Raw genomic sequence first — 16829 nt, 5'->3', positions numbered from 1 at the left:
TCATGGTAAAACATGAACTCTTCCTCTCTGAGATCATGAAAAAGGGTACTTACTATCATGACTTCAACATTTTGCTAGAGGTATGATCAGAGGAGTAAAGGTGAAAATAGAATACAAAATATATGACTTAGAAGGAAGAAATAAGATGGAAAACACTCATAGATTGTCTCTCTCTATAGTCTATTATTTCTACAAAAAATTCAAAAGGATGTACAAATAAAAAATACATTAAAATTAATAACGTGCTGAAAAATAGTTACACAAAGCAAGATATATTTACTATTCAGCTTCAAAATATATTTACATGTAGTTTCAAATATTTTATATCCATGTTTTATTAGAATAAAGTTTAAATAATTTCTTAGCATCAGCTAAAAAAATAAATCATTCAATTATTTAATATTTCAATAAGTTCTTTTATGACAGAGAAAAAGGCAATTACTCTATCTTATTAAATTTATTACTATTCTATTCCACTCAAATTAAAATGAGTTATATGGTCAGCAAGAACAGGAAATGAACTGAGCCACACTTGACTGTAAGTTTCTCAAAGTCAGAGAGAAGGTCTTGGTTAGGTTTGCCCTAAGAAAAAATTCAATAAAAGAACATGGATTTAATGTACAGCAAAGAGAAAGAGAGACTGACTGTGGATAGAAGAAGGAAAATATTTCATTCCCAGGGACAGTGAATGCAGGAATTAGGCTACAATGATTTTTAGAAAGGAAGTAATCATCAAAGAAAACAAATACCAGGGGGTCTAGTCTAATATGTCAACAGCCCCAGTAGCAGGTGGCAGTTCCATGGGCCCTTGCGGATTTACGGGTTAATCTCTTATTGTGTCCAGCACTCTGGGGACACTTGGTGAGTGATAAATATTTCGAATCTTACTGGCCGATCAGCTGGTATCTGTTTTTTACTTAGTGCACTTCCATTGCCTTTGCTGTTCCCAGCAGCTTTCCAGGTGTCAGTTTGCATTACTATGGTTTTCACAACTGGGTCAAAAAGATAAAGCTTCTATGCCTAATTACACACTGTGCTCACGTACTTTGGCAGTCATTCCTAAGCAGAAATTTATGTTGACCATTTTTGGTCTGTCCTCTCCCCTTCTTACCATGCAGGCTCTGCAATAAGAATTATACATTTTTTTAAGTTTTTTTTTTTTTTTTTTTTTATTTGACAGACAGAGATCACAAGTAGGCAGAGAGGCAGGCAGAGAGAGAGAGGAGGAAGCAGGCTCTCCGTGGAGCAGAGAGCCCGATGCAGGGCTCAATCCCAGGACCCTGGAATCATGACCCGAGCTGAAGGCAGAGGCTTTAACCCACTGAGCCACCCAGATGCCCCAAGAATTATAAAAATTTTACATAATATTTGCATGTCGGAACATGACTTAATATCAACAGTAGCATTTTGGATCTAAAAGCAAATTAGACTTAGGAGATGGTGAGAGACTAGCAGGTAACTTCTTTTCTTTTCTTTTTCTTTCCCCTGAGAGAAACTGTGAAACAACAGAACAGTCTGTGCTACATACATAATTAAAACAGATGTTCTCAATCTTCATTTTCATAGCTAATTTTGACAGCCAAAGAAATGCACTTGTCTTTTGTATAGTCACCTATTTTCTCTCAAATGTGTCCTATTTCATCGCCCACTGGCGATGCTCAGAAAGAAAAGGGTGATGTGATGGGAGGCATTCATGCAACAGCAAGAACTCTGCTGTGTTACTGGTAGGTCAGGGAACGGGAACAGCTATCGCAGACAGTGACCAAAGATCATTTTAAAGAACATGCAGTCTGAGCATTTCTATGCACCAACCTTGCAGATCACAGTTTTCACTGGCTTTCTGTGGTCTTTCGTGACAGAACCACACAGAAAACACAGAGAGAGGAGAGAACTGTCACCCAATGCTTGGTGGCGGCATTTGTCATTTTCACACCCATGTCAGGGCACCGTCTGATTGGCACCTAAGCTCTCTTCTTACACATCTGCCAACAACTGATCTGTGAAAGGTCGTGAGCCAGCTCTGCTTCTTCCCTGAGGAGGGGAAGGTGCTGGAACAATCTGAGGGAGGCACCCCCGCTCTCTGTTGCCCCGACCAAAAAGCCCCCTCCCTCTCCTCTAGTTCCCTTCCCCTTGCGGGGGAAGAGGCTGGGGCGTTCTTCAGTCCTACAGTACAGATTGGGGAATACCTCCAGGGAGCTCCAACCCCCCCCCCCCCCGCAGCATCCACAGTAACTCTGGTTGCTTCATAGTTACGCTGGGATCCTCTGACAACTAACTCAAACATAGCCCATTTCCAGCCCACTGTAGGTGGTGGTTTCATGTTCCCTGAGGAACCCAGTGTGGGATGATCCAATTGAAGACCCATGACTGTTCCCTCTGTGGTGGGAGCTGTCCTGGATTGCCGTGGCCCAGGAAGCAACTCTCTGGGTCCTTACCGATTGCACAAGACTCTGGCTATGTTCAAGGAAACATCTAGGGCAGCTGGTGTTGGTTTCATGCAGCCTGTGAATTCATGTAGCAGGAGACCACCCCTCCCCCCCAGGAGTGATGCACAAGGAGGAACCACAAAGTCTAAGGGGCAAATAAAGCTCATTCTGATCTGAACCGATGGGCCGTATTGAGGGGGTGTGATCTGGTTAAGGTGGTTTGAGGGGATGGAGGGGGAACAAGCTGACATCCCTCCCTGGGAAGATGGTAATGTCTTGGTTCAGGGAAGTTCCACAGCTTTGGGGTTCCAGGAGATGGACTTACTTCCAAGGAGAGGAGACAGGAAATCAGAGACAAGTTGATTGGTCTAGAACATGGAGTAAGGGAGGGAAGGGTGCTCGACTCTTCAGAGAAATGTTGAACAAAGCAGATTTGTGTGGAATTCACACACAGAGTGTGCTCAGTGAAAGTAAAGGTCAGAAAGGCTGTGGGCCAAGTGGGTCCACAACGAATCTGGGGTTTAGCCACAATTTGGCAAATCCAGGGCCGAAGGCAGCATAGGCAGCGCAGCAGCTGGGCTCTGAGGCACTGTCGGGCTCCATATTCAGAGGTCAGGAAACAGGATCTATCTGAACCTTCTGAATAACTTTGGTACCAAATACTAGGCTGGGTACTTGACATAGGTTTTCCCTATTCCTCACAAACTTCCACACAACAGGGAAACCAACGTTAACTCTACATCTCACCAGTCTCAGCTTAAAAGTCACTTTCTCAGAGTAGACTTCCCTGAGACCATTATCTAAATTAACTTTCCTCATTATGCTCTCAATTATCTTCTACCTCATCTCGTGTCACTCAGCATAGCATATAATTTGATATTCATGAGAGTGATTAAGGCTCCTTGTTAGCATACATTGTTTCATTTTATCTGCTAAATGTGTCCCCACAGTTTCTGGCACACAGGCTCTCAGAAAATATTTTTGCACCTTTGACTACGTGGAAAGGAATGCGTTGAAACAACCAGTGAATTGCATGTGAGCTCCAGAGGCCCTTGTGGGTTCAAAGTTCCACTCAATGGACTTGTGGTCACTGAACAGACTAATGTACCTAAAAAGCAGAATGGCACTCATCATCACTTAAATCATATTGGGGTGGTTTTTTTTAAGATTTTATTTATTTACTTGTCAGAGAAGGAGAGAGAGAGAGAACAAGTAGGGGGAGTAGCAGGCAGAGGGAGAGGCAGGCTCCCCACTGAGCAGAGAGCCCGATGCAGGACTCAATCCCAGGACTCTGGGGTCATGACCTGAGTCAAAGGTGGATGCTTAACTGACTAAGCCACCCAGGCATCCTGAGATTGTTTTAAATAATCAAAATTTAACATTGACTAGGTTTTCCTAAAATCTGGCAATAATATGAGAGATGAATTTTGTTATTTCACTTCTCTGCTGGACTTCCAAGAAAAAAGAATAGACAGAAATATGCACTTGTGGAAGTCCAACTACTTGTGCTTGTTTACACCATTTCTGTTAGGAACACTGTTAAGAGAGATTTCCATAGGTCCAGGAGAAAAAGAAGGCTTTCTTCAGAGTAAATGTGCTTGACTGAGATACAGGCTTCTTTACTATTGGGCTTCTGAACAGAGACACTAATGTGAAACTATTCATTACAGTTCTCCTCTGTGTGGTAGTGGGGGAGGCAGTGGGGCTGGGCTGGCATATAAACAGGGATACTAAGTATAGTGTTCTGGAGGTACCAATGGATTCCATGCCTGTCCCCACAGAGAGAACAGAGTTTGTCAAGTTGCTCTTGTGTTCAGGTAAAATCAGTTATCCAGAAGCATTTGATCAGCCCTGCGGTACCTTAAATCCCATCTTCCTAATCCTGGCTGGGCAAACCCTGAACACAACATATCATCCAAGGATATATAAACAAGAGCTTGCAAGCAAGAGACCCATCAATCACTCTACTATCAAGTTTACCCTGCACTGTAGAGGCTTTTTCAATTTCTGCCCAAGACTGTCTCATCTGAATCAATTGCTCCACACATCAGTAGATGAGAATATGTCTGCATTTTAAGAACTTGAAAGGACCTTGGCACTGGAAAGATCTATGTTATACTCCACAGCTGACCTACGTTAACTAGCTCCAAAGAAGATACTCTTATTTTCTTTTTAGGAACCGGAAACTGAAGGCCAAAGATGCCAAGTAATGTTCTCAAGGTCACATCATATGTGGTGGGGTCTGGATTTGAACTTGGGTCCTCTAGCTCTAGCTGTTTTCATGGAATGTACTGAGAGACTCTTTCTCAAGTCCTGTTCCCCATGCCCTTTCTGTCCCTCAGGATAGCTTGTCCCACTATCCCACAGTCACACGACAGCTCACAAGGTCCTCTTTGATCATGTATAGCTGGGCCATCAACGTTTCAAGGAGTTCCCCAAGCCCCACACTGAGGGGCCTCTTAATTCTCTCCTGGCTTGGCAGAAAAGGGCCAAGCCCACGTTATGGCTCCTACCAAAGTTGTTTTTGTAAATTTGGTTGCTCAGCAGAATCTCAGCTTCCTCACCTCATCTGTTTTCTCTTCCTCCAGACTCCTGGCTCAACTTCCCTCTGCTGCTCAGGCTTGGCTGGGAGACTTGGACTCAGGACTGAGGGCATCCATTCATGGCTGCATTTTATGATGATCATCCTCTCACACCTCCTGACTACCCCGCCTCCTCAACCTCCCTGAGTATAGATTGGGAAAGTAGCTGATGGCAGCCTTGACCAGATTCATAGGGCAGGGTATTCCGTGATGAGCACTCCCACAAACATCCTTCATTCACCTATGTCTCCCCAAATGGTTATTCTCATCCCCAGAGGATTTCTTCAAGAGCCCTCTCAGTCCTAGGACATCTCTGCCAGTAGATCAGGATCTTTTTAGTGTTTTCTCAACAAGGAGGTGCTCAGCAGCTCGGAATGTCTGACGGTTGCAAATTTACGAAGAAGCTGCCAAGTGCGGTAGGTTGGGAGCATGCTAGACATGACACCAGGTAGAGATGGAAGAAGAGGGAAGAAGAGGGAGCTCATGTGCATCCCTTCAGCGTTTCCTGCCATGACTGTCGGCTTCATCAAGCCAGAAACCTGGACACTTCTCACTCGCCCCTATGGTCAACCACCAAACACCAGATCGAAATCTACACCCAATCTGGGACTCCCATCCTCTCTACTCCATTCCCATATTAATTACCTTTGTTTTCTCTAGCTGTTTTTTGCCCAGACTGATATAAGAGTCTCCAAATGGGTTTCCTGGACTCTGAAATCATTCCTCTCTCAAACCTTCCTCCTCAAAGCCTTCAAAATTCCAATGACAACATTTCCCTCCTCAAAACACTCTTTTGATGCCTCAAATGTGCTCATCTTGGAGTGAACATTGCAATCACTTGGGTGCTTTTCTTCAGATTTACATTCTTAAGCTCTACCCATAATATCATCAATCAGAGTCATTTGGGCATAGGGCCCGGGTACACATAGTTTGGAAAAGGTTCCTGGTGAATCTGATACACATCCTGTTGAAAAATCACTGGCCTCTCAGGTGAAGGCCAAGCTCTTTAACATGGCATTGAAAGACCTTTATGTGCCAACTTGCTTCAACCTGCCTCATCAGCCATTCCCCTCTATCTACCTTAGACTCCGAAAATACTGCTTAGCTTTTTTCTTCTTAAACAAGGTTCCTAAACTGGTATGCTGAGCCATGCCTCTGTGCCTGTGCTCTTATCCATGGGGAAAATGACAATACATCCTTCTAGATCCAGCTTAAGGAGCGTTTCTGTGAAATCATTCCCACCTCTTGCTTCAGAGTTTCATCACTCCCTGCCTTGAGCTTTCATTATTTCTTGAACATATCAGTTCAGAAATACAGTATTTTAGATGGTTCTGATATTATTCAATGAGGTAAAAATATCAAAGTCAAAATCACTGTTAAAAATTCCTTAAATCGAGGCACCTGAGTGGCTCAGTGGGTTAAAGCCTCTGCCTTTGGCTCAGGTCATGATCCCAGGGTCCTGGGATCGAGCCCCATGTTGGGCTCTCTGCTCAGCGGGGAGCCTGCTTCCCCCTCTCTCTCTGCCTGCCTCTCTGCCTACTTGTGATCTCTGTCAAATAAATAAATAAAATATTTTTTAAAAATTCCTTAAACCATTAATAAACAGTTTGGTCTAAACAAAGATAGTAATACATATATGTAGGTATACATACACACATATAGAAAATATAACTATGCAGTATTGTTTAAACACTTTTTATACTTGGTAGAGCTCACATGTGGTCCTATAGGGACAAGATCCCAAGGGAACAGCAAATTCATATGTCCCATTCGACCCTCTTTTTAAGATGTTCGGTCCCCAAGGGGAATGTTTCATCTGTGTTTCTCAAGAGTGTTCCATGATGGCAGTGGGTAACATTTTGAACATAGGCCTGTTTGAGAAATACCAGATTACAGCGTATTAAACAAATCCTCTTTAAAGGCATTTAAACATGCCTGTCGTTTGCCTCCAGTGTGAATATGCAAAAAGAGAACAGAATATATCACATTTCCCAAAGTTATTTGATTATAGAATGTCATTTTCATAGAACTAGCATTCCGAAGAATACTCTGGAAAAAAAGATCTGCCTTCCTCATTGCTCACTGAAGTTGCAAATGAGAAGCCAAATGAGACAGGACTGCTCTGGTTCTTACCCAAAAAGAAGGAAGGCAGACCACAGCACCTGGAATGGCCTGCATCTGGGACATTCTCTAAGAGGATCTCCCCCCCCTCTGGAGTTGTGCCTGCCTCCTGAGTGCTCCTGCCTGGGTGTGGCCTCCCAGCTCCCCAGGGGCCACCAAGAGAGAAGCAATGAGGCTTGGACTTCCAGGGCATTATTCACTCTAATGACAAAAGTGTAGTTACTAGGACAGGGCATTGTCTAGAAATTGTTGCCACTTATTTGGTAAAACGATTCAAATAAATACGTATGTTGTTTACTAACACAATAATTTGCATTTATGAAGTTTGCTGTCAGTTTGGTGTAGGCATTCATTTGGAAGATCTGGAACACTGGTGGGGGTGGCAAAGTACAACTTAGATGCACACAAGTGGTTAAATGTGGACCTATCCCCATAATTTTAAGTGTATCTGCAAAGGCCAAGTAAGTAGAGAAAAACTCTCAAGTGAGGGGGTCAGGAGAAGCTTCTACATAGACTCTGTGATTAAAATCTGCCCGCCTGGGTGGCTCAGTCGGTTGGACGACTGCCTTCGGCTCAGAGCGTGATCCTGGAGTCCCGGGATCGAGTCCCGCATCAGGCTCCCAGCTCCATGGGGAGTCTGCTTCGCTCTCTGACCTTCTCCTCGCTCGTGCTCTCTCTCACTGTCTCTCTCTCTCTCAAATAAATAAATAAAATCTTTAAAAAAAAAATCTGCCCTTTCAAAAAATATGGTGAAAAAAACCACAAAACTGATTAGTGGTCAAAAAGAAATTAGGCCAAATTTAAACTGACTTGTGCTGTGCACAACTAACGTTTTAATAAGAGGCACAAATCCAATGTGCTATTTGAATACTAAATTCAGATCATGATGCTCTCATTGACTCATGCAGTGAAAGGAGCCCAGAGCTGTGTGTTAGGAACCCCATGCCCAGCTTGGCTCTGTCGAGAGCCAATGTATATAACCTTGGAAGCGTCATTTAATTTGTCTGCGCCAGAATAGTTTTCATTTGCAAAAAGAGAGAGTTATGCTAGTTGATCTCTAAGGCACCTTTCAATTCCAAAATTTTGTGAACATGAAAGATGTGTTGCTGGGATAAAAGGAGGAATTGTGGAAATTTTACTTGGAGCTACTTTGACTCAACTGACCTACACTTTTTAAATAAAGCTGATGTTTAGTTTTTAATTAACTTTCTCCTTATGTGTTGTTTAAAAGATATAATTAGAATAGAAAAACACAATAGTAATCTTTTATGAAAACATACAAAAATAATAGATGCAGTGAGAAAGAGTTCAAGATACGATGAGAAAAGGATTTTTATGCAGCAAATATAGTTTTCAGACCTTAGTTGATTTCTGGAAACAAATATACATATATTAGTGTCTGATATATAAAAAAAAAAAAAACATGCATGTGGGAACTTTGTCCTTTGTTGTAAAGCATCTGCCAAAGAACAGGACTGCTTTTCCAATAGATTTGTTTCCACTGTCTAAAATTGATATTTTGACCCTAAAAGTTACGTGTGGTCAAGTATTTGTACAGGAAAATTTTCAGTTCTTTTTTCCCTGGGAAAGCCTGAAACAAAGATCACCTTAATTCCTTCTCCTAACAATAACTATAAGAAGTCTATTCCTGCTGATATCAGTAGCTTGCTGGTAGTAATCTGCATACTTTTGGAATTGTGATGTACTTTTCAAAAACTTTTGAACATTAATATATTGTGTAATTTATCAAATATTTAAAAGAGGTAATAAAGCTACAAATCTTTATGGCTGGTGTATTCATGATTTTTTGTAGCAATTTACACATCTGGAGTACACAGTCGCCATGAGGCATTCATCATTCATCTCTCCATCCACATTATCTATTTATATCATGAACATTTCTCAATCTCTAGGCATGAACTTAGCAGAAATTTTTCAGCCACTTTGGCTAGAAAAACTTGGAAGTAATTGCTTCAGAACTGATTTGAAAATAAAAAAGCCACCGCTGACTTGCAAATGAAAAAGAAAGGAAAGAATCTTCTCCAAAAATAATTCCTAGTCTTTGGGAAATGAGAGAGGGCTAGAGGATCCCTTTATTTGAGGGATGTTAAAACTGAAGCCCAGGGGCACCTGGGTGGCTCAGTGGGTTAAAGCCTCTGCCTTCGGCTCAGGTCATGATCCCAGGGTCCTGGGATCGAGTCCCGCATCGGGCTCTCTGCTCACCCAGGGAGCCTGCTTCCTCCTCTCTCTCTGCCTGCCTCTCTGCCTACTTGTGATCTTTGTTTGTCATATAAATAAAATTAAAAAAACAAAAACAAACAAACAAACAAAAAAACCCTGAAGCCCAGACTGTACAGTGTAGAATTCAGGTCTACTGTAGTAAGGTAATGCTTTCCACTGATTGTTGCCTTGGAAAATGTTATTTCTAAGGTAGGAAAATCACCACCAGTGACAGTGAGCCTTAGGAATCAAATGCATTTCAAATAATACAAGGCACCTGTATACCAAGGAACAGAATTTCCTCAAATAATGAAGATATGCTGTTGTATTTAGGACCAGGAAAAAGAAAATTCAGCCAATGACTTTTTTAGTGCTGATTGGGATTTTCTGCGTGTGTGTGTGTGTGTGTGTGTGTTTCATTTTTAATGATTGCTTTGGGCCAAAGCCAACTGTGTAATTTTCCCAATAAGGTTGCTCCCATTGTCTAAAACTTGCATATATTTTGCATTTGATTAAATGTTTTTACAGGAAATTTCTCTGTGTTTTCCCCCCTTGGAAAACTTGAAACAATAACCACCTTAATACCCTCTCTCGAAATCTGCAGTATTATCTAACCCAACTCCTTAGTCACTATTCTCATTCTGGAAATCATCCCTCACAAGTAAGTGGTGATGCCAAATAAATTTTGGTTCCCAGACTTCTTAGTTTGAGCTCTCTAATGAAATTTGTGGGGGAAAAAAAAGCTTTTCTTCTAAGATTGAAAGAAATAGGTATTTTTATAAATAAACAATTAAAAATGATTTTTTTAAAATACTTTTCTTCAATACTCTGCCTCAACTGTTTCTTCTACACTTTATTTTTCACAATAAATCCTAAAATAGTCAATCCTAAAATTTGACAATACCTGTTAATTTAGGTATTCAAATTATTTTGATCTTTTGATTTTATCTAATTTTCTCTGTATATGTATAATGTATATAAATTATATGTATATATCTACATACATTTAGCTTTTGAATCAAAGGAGTAAAGCATTGATGCTTCCTATGTGTAATTAAAGAAACTCTAATATGCAACAGCAGGAAAGGCTTGTGGCAAGAAATGACATATGGCTATACCAGTTCCATGTTGAAAATCATCAGATGATAAAGTATGAGATTGATATAAACTCTTCCACACGTTATACTCATTATACTTCATTCCCTTGTGTCCACATCCCCAGTGGTAGTCTGGTGACTACCAGCTACATGAGTCATGACTCAGAGCAGATCTATAGAAGTCCTAGTTCATCCCCTCCATCCATCCATCCAAGCATCCACCAATCCATCTTGCCAGACAGCCTAACTGACAGTCTACTATGTACTAGCCATCATGTTAGCACTAATCGTACACAGCATTGTAGAGAGAGTCCTTGTTTATAAAACTTAAAGAAACATGAAGGTTTGACAACCACCCCAGAATCTCAAACATAACTTGTGCAGTCTCTGGAGAAAGCAGATCAAAATGTACCCAGTTGCAGAACAGACCTAAACTCCTACTATTCATTCAATGTGCTCCTTCCCTAAATAATACCTTTCCCAAGGAAATGTTTATGGAGTGTACAGAGAAAAGGAGACATGACATTAATCTTCCCTCAGGACACAAAAATTTCCACAAGCTTTTCTGGGACTGTAGAAGTTGATTATGTGTACACTGTAAGCTATCTACTCCACACCTTAAAAAAAAAAAAAAAGAAAGAAATCTTTTCATATTGCTGAAGACCAGGATCATGTAGGAGAAATCTCCATTATGTCTACTCATTCTAGACACATTTTGCAATATTGCTGGTCTCATTTTAACATGAGTTCCTGAGTATATTTAATATATTTCTGGTTCATAAAGGCCTGGGTTTCACTAAGAATGAGAATGTTGGAGTCATCAAAATGATTAAGTGCACTGACATTAAAAAGATTTATTTTCCTCTCTATGGCACACTATAACAGCCACTTCCTATTACGGGGGTCAAGTGATTCTAACTGGAGGTAGCACAGAACGTAGTCAAGTAATGTGGCTCTGAAGCCTGACAGACTTGGTTCAATTCTGGTCTTTCTACAACCGTTTGTATGATATCGGGGATGAGTCACCTAACTTCTAACTACTTCAGTTTCTCCATCTTTGATAGATGGAGAACAGGAACAATAACAGCGCCCAAATTTTATAAGGTGGTTTTAAGAAATTAATTTAGATAGTTCTTAAAAAGGTATGATACAGCCTGAATTAAGTGTTAGCCATTACTGTTACTTTCATCTTGTACAAAAACACTTGTGGGGTGAGGGATCTAGGACCTGATTTGTTACTTTTGGGGATGCTGTAAATTGCTGGGAATAAATATTCTTAATCCCATTCTACTAGTGAATGACTCAAACAAAGGAAGACCAAGTGACTAATTTTGAGCATCTTCGCTAAATAGATATGGAATTAAAACCCCAACAAACCAACTCCAAGCTTTCTTCCTTGGGCTTCTCCTAAGGGGATGTTTTACAAACCTTGGCACTTAGACCAATGGCACATTGACAGATGCTTCAAATGAGTTCAAAGTGCTTCACCCTCCTTAATGTTCACAGGATCATTAATCAATATTTACCAAGCACCTATGGGATATGTGGGATGATTGTCTGGCTTTCCTGTGTTTCCTGAGACTTGTAGACAGAAAAACAAAATCAAAAGAAGACTGTGACCTCCAAAAGCATTGGAGGGGTCAATATCGCAGAGAAGTATTGATTCCTGCCACTACACTCCTAGAGCCCAGGGCTCTGTCCCTTAAACCACACAAGCTAGGAATCAAAATAAGCAGTGAACTTTATTCCAAGCAGGACTAGGATTTATTCATAAGATAGCATGATGATAAATTTCACTTATTCACTGAAGCTGTAAGTTGGAGGATAGGATATGCAGATAGCATGTATCTTTCATAGGAGTACACTTTTACTAAACAAAATGGTGATTATATGTTTTTTTTGGGGGGGTAAAACATAACTTTTGTTAATACCACCAACACAACAAATTTTTTAATTAATCTGTCTTTCGATCTTAATTCTAAGAGGTTTTAAAGAAAATTTTTCTTTATAAACTCACTGTGTTTCTGGGTATAGTAAGACATATGTCATTAACTTTTGTAATTTCAAAAATGATCTTTCTCCCATCTCATGTCCCTGAGAAAGAAAAGAGTTTCATAAATGTAAAACAGCCAGATCAGTTCTAACAAAAATGGTTGTGAGTCTTACTGGCTGTTTAAATTTTCCTAATCTCTTTTTAAGGGTAAGTGTCTGGAGAATCTCTTTTTGCTAACCGCCTTCAAAAAACATCAAAACCATCTACCATACTACCTATAACTTTAAAAGCTACAAAATCTATCCCTGTCCAATATGCATGTATATACTTTTATGAGTACAAGGCTTGGACACTTTGTGGCAGAAACTAAAAGATTGCAAGAGTCAGATGTTATAGTCTGAGAATCATTCCAAAAAATTTATGCTCCGTTAAACTAGATCCAACAGAGAATCCTCAACCCACGAAACCTATAGACAAGGCCATATGTCTTCTGCAAAACATTCTCCAAGGATATAGCTTCCAATAAAGATGTTCATCTATATTCAAAAAATACTATTTATTGATTTAAAAAAAAAAACCCTAATAGTGTAACTCAAGAAACAGCTAGGCTGCTGATCAATTTCTAGCTAACTGAGCAGACAGAAAGACCCAGGTTTGGATTTTGACTCCGATCCCAGCTTGAGCGAAGCAAAGCACCTTATTAACTCTTGTGGATCTTACTTCCCTTCTTTGTGAAATGAGAATTTGTGAGATGACCTCAAGTTCTGTTCCAAAAACTCAATTCTGCGTATCTCACTTTGTGATAGTGTTGTCTGTAAGCTCTATGGAGTTTACAAGGACTCTCACGCCCACAGTCTCATTTGATCCTCAAACCTGATTTCCAGAATAGGTGGAGGAGTTAGCACTGCACCTTTTTGCCAGCAAGCGAGCTACTTTTGATATCCAGCAGGATTCACTAGAGATAGGAGGATCTAAAGCATCTTTCAGAAAGATTTAGTTTTCAGGAGTCGGAATGAATACTTTATAAAAAAATTTTTTTTGAAACTGTCAAAGTCTTACTTAAAAGAAAAATCTTTAAAAACAAAGAAAAAATGTCATGCTTTGTCCTTCTACTGATCAGTCCTCAGTGGAGGGACATCATGTTGCTTTTATGTTGAAAATTAAATTTAGTTGCCACTTGATAGATAAATCTCTTTTGAGTGAGGACAAGTTTCCTTGAGGTATATGAAATTTTAAAGGAACACCAGGACTGAGGTAAAATTGGATTTTTTGGGTTTTATTTCCAGAGCTCATCCTTGCAAAATATTTTTATATAAATTGGAAATTAACCAGTAAAGTAGTTTACAAAGAGGAGAAAATGGAGGCTTTTATTACGGAAAAAGAAATACTCTGAATCCAGAGTGGACTTCTGAGTATCTCTGATGTTTTCAAAAATACGTGTTTTCAAGTTTTCAGAAATATGTGTCACACTTTACAGCTAATAAAATACAGCAACAGATATGGATTTCACCTTTGCAACCAATCCTGTAAGGCCAAAAGGTTTTCTTAACCGAGCTCCCAATTATTCTTCACCTCAGAGGGCAAGGCATTTCCTGAGTAACTAAGATCCACAGGTTATAGAAAGACTCGTTTTAGTCATCTATCTGACCTCTTTCCCCATCAAACCCATTTTGATAGAGAGGTTAAAAATAGAAAGAGTACCCTATGTGTGTTTGCTTTCTTTCCTTCTCTTTCTCCGTGCATTTCCCACACCCCTTCTGGAAGTGTAAAGAATATAGCCAAAGAATGGGGACCCCAGCAATGAAGGCGGGGAAACAAGGTGCCTCAGTTATCCAACCAGGTAATTATCAGCTGACTGCACAATGTCATCAATAACAAAGTCCATATTGTAATTAGAGCAGACTGTAAAGACTTGATTTCACAACATTTGTTAATCTGAGTTTTAACTCATAATAACAGTTCGTGTCGCCATTATAACCCATATTTAAGAATCTGAAACTAAGCAAAGTGTCATAACACTTTTCTGTCTTGAGGTAGATGCAGTCTATTCTTTCTGTGGACATTGAGTAATTCTCGTACAGCATACGGAAAAATTCTCAAGCAGAATTCTCAACTAACCAGAATAGTTCCCTTTCATCCCAGGCAAAAAAAAGGGTGGGTGGTGGAGAGTTTGATACAGATTTGGCATCAGGACATTCTATGTATAATAGTTTGGATTTTAATCTTTTGGGATATGTGCCTTTTCACTATGCAAGTTCCAAAGTCTCTCACACTGCTAAGTAATTTCCCTAAAATTCTTTATTTTCTCAATTTGGAATACCACCTTCAAAGATGTCTGAAAGTTGGACTTTCTTCCTTTCTCTCTCTCAATCTCTCGCTTTCTTTCTTTCTTGATTTGTTCCTGATTTTATTTGCTTATTTGATGGAGAGTGAGAATGAGGCAAGTGGTGGTGGGGAGAAGGAGAGGGAGAAGCAGGCTTCCCACCAAACAGGGCAAGGAGCCAAGGATGCAGAGACTGATCCCAGGACCCCGGCATTATGACCTGAGCCGAAGGCAGATGGTGAACTAACTGAGCCACTCAGGTGCCCCTGGAAGTTGGACTAATTTTAATTTCACCTTCAAAGAAGAGGAAAACCACATACATTCCAACAGTTCATTGACCCCCGATCTTTGTGAAAACATGAATTATTCAATATATACCTAACGAAATGTAATTTCTACATCATAGTTAGAATCAAGCCATTTTGTAATGAGTATAATTTTGAATAGAAATGAAACAATCTATAAGCATGAAAGTGGGTCCATCAAGAAGAAAGTAGTCTAATGCCAACTGTCATTAAACATACAAAACCCCTCAACTCATTAGTATCTTACAAATTCACAGCTATTCCCAGCTCAAAATCAAATTAACCTTTTCTACCTCGAAAGAATTCCTAGGCCTTAAATATGAGCACCCAAAGTTTTGTGACACCAGACACTCACAATTAGTTCTAATTTGATGTCATTTCTTTCATCAATAAAAAAACAAGACAGCCTTCCTGTCATTCGCCCTAACCTCTCACAGCAGCAAGCTTTAAGAATTTGAAAGCAGACCAATCATTCACTTTTCTAGCCACAGATTCTTCTACCCATATAATTTGGATATGACTGTCTCTAAGAGCAACTGAGGAGCTTGTGATTTAACATTTAATCTAGCTTGGGATAAACTCATACACATTTTAAAGCGAACAGAGCAATCAGAAGTTTATGAATACGATGGTCTTTCACTTACACAGAAAAGGCCAAATATGAAAGTACAAATGCTCTCATTATTTCTCAACTCTAAACTTCCTAATAATTATTAATGCCACTTCTTATTTCAGAAGAGAAATACAGTTGCAAGCTATGGTTATTTAGAGTAAGATCCAAACATAATCATATGAATTTCATGCATGTTTCACCTTTAACTGAGATCAGAGAATAGCAAATAGGTAAGGAAGAGGCTGGTACTATCTAATCCTTAAAAAAAAAAAAAAAGAAAAGAAAAACTGAAATGATAAGAAACTATGAGAATATTTCCGCCTCTCAGGTATTGCATTTTTTATAAGAAACTATTACAAAGGATCCAATCAATCTATTAAATTAAGTATCTCGCAAATGGATTGTGCTGTAAGTTTCACATGACTTGTGTTAGAATCTCAAATGCCACCTTCAGTACTTGTGAGAAGGCATTTTCTGAAGCATAATCACATACGAAAACTGCCACGTTCATTCCAGGCTGACCCGATGCAATGAGTAAAACAAAACATGGAACTCACCTTATTATAAACAAACGGCAAATTGCAGGCACCTTTGAGCTTGCAGGTGTCTAGCATCGTTGATTAGAAATAAACAAAACATCTTTCATTCCAGTGAGACAACTGCATATTCAGACTTGGCTCTCCTTCCCAAATCCTTACGAGAGAGGCTGCTCCCCTCCAAGGACTAGTAACAGCCTCTTGACAGAGAACACTTGCTGCTCTCAACTGCAGCCACTTAGAGCGAAAGTCAGAGGAACCCGTGATGCTTAAATACCCTGGCTTCACATTCACAGGATATGACTCAACTCCCTCTCAAACCAGTAAGGGTAGAGTTTCTCCTCCCCAAACTGTCAGATTACGTAACGAGCGTCACATCTGCGGCCTGAAAACTGTTTGCAAACTAAAAGGCAAACGTTTCAGCTCTTAAATCAAAGGTGCATTTTCCAAGTAATTAACCCCTTCCCCCTGGCACAAGCCCCAAGTGGGAATGGGCATGGCAGGGCACAAAGAAAACTCTTCCGCTTGCTCTCTGCAAGGGAATGAATGTAATGTTGTTAAGTGTATGTGAACTTGGTATCATCGCCCTGGCAGAGAGATAGCAAAGAGGCGC

At 40.0% G+C, this 16829-nt stretch overlaps 1 protein-coding gene across 6 annotated transcripts in view; it reads right to left on the bottom strand.

Moving 5' to 3' along the window:
• Positions 1-16493, bottom strand: part of MCTP1 (multiple C2 and transmembrane domain containing 1) — a 348502-nt gene extending 332009 nt beyond the window's left edge. For all 6 annotated transcript variants that reach the window (XM_044265398.1, XM_044265435.1, XM_044265407.1 and 3 more), the window contains exon 1: positions 16238-16493. In XM_044265398.1, the coding sequence (XP_044121333.1) occupies positions 16238-16294 (57 nt within the window). In that variant the 5' untranslated portion in view covers positions 16295-16493. The remainder of the gene's footprint in view (positions 1-16237) is intronic.
• Positions 16494-16829: the final 336 nt, after the last annotated feature.

Source organism: Neovison vison, chromosome 1 (genome assembly GCF_020171115.1).
Source record: "Neovison vison isolate M4711 chromosome 1, ASM_NN_V1, whole genome shotgun sequence".
NCBI lineage: Eukaryota > Metazoa > Chordata > Mammalia > Carnivora > Mustelidae > Neogale > Neogale vison.
The sequence above is the reverse complement of the archived record's forward strand: the minus strand, read 5'-3'. Positions and strand labels throughout refer to the sequence as shown.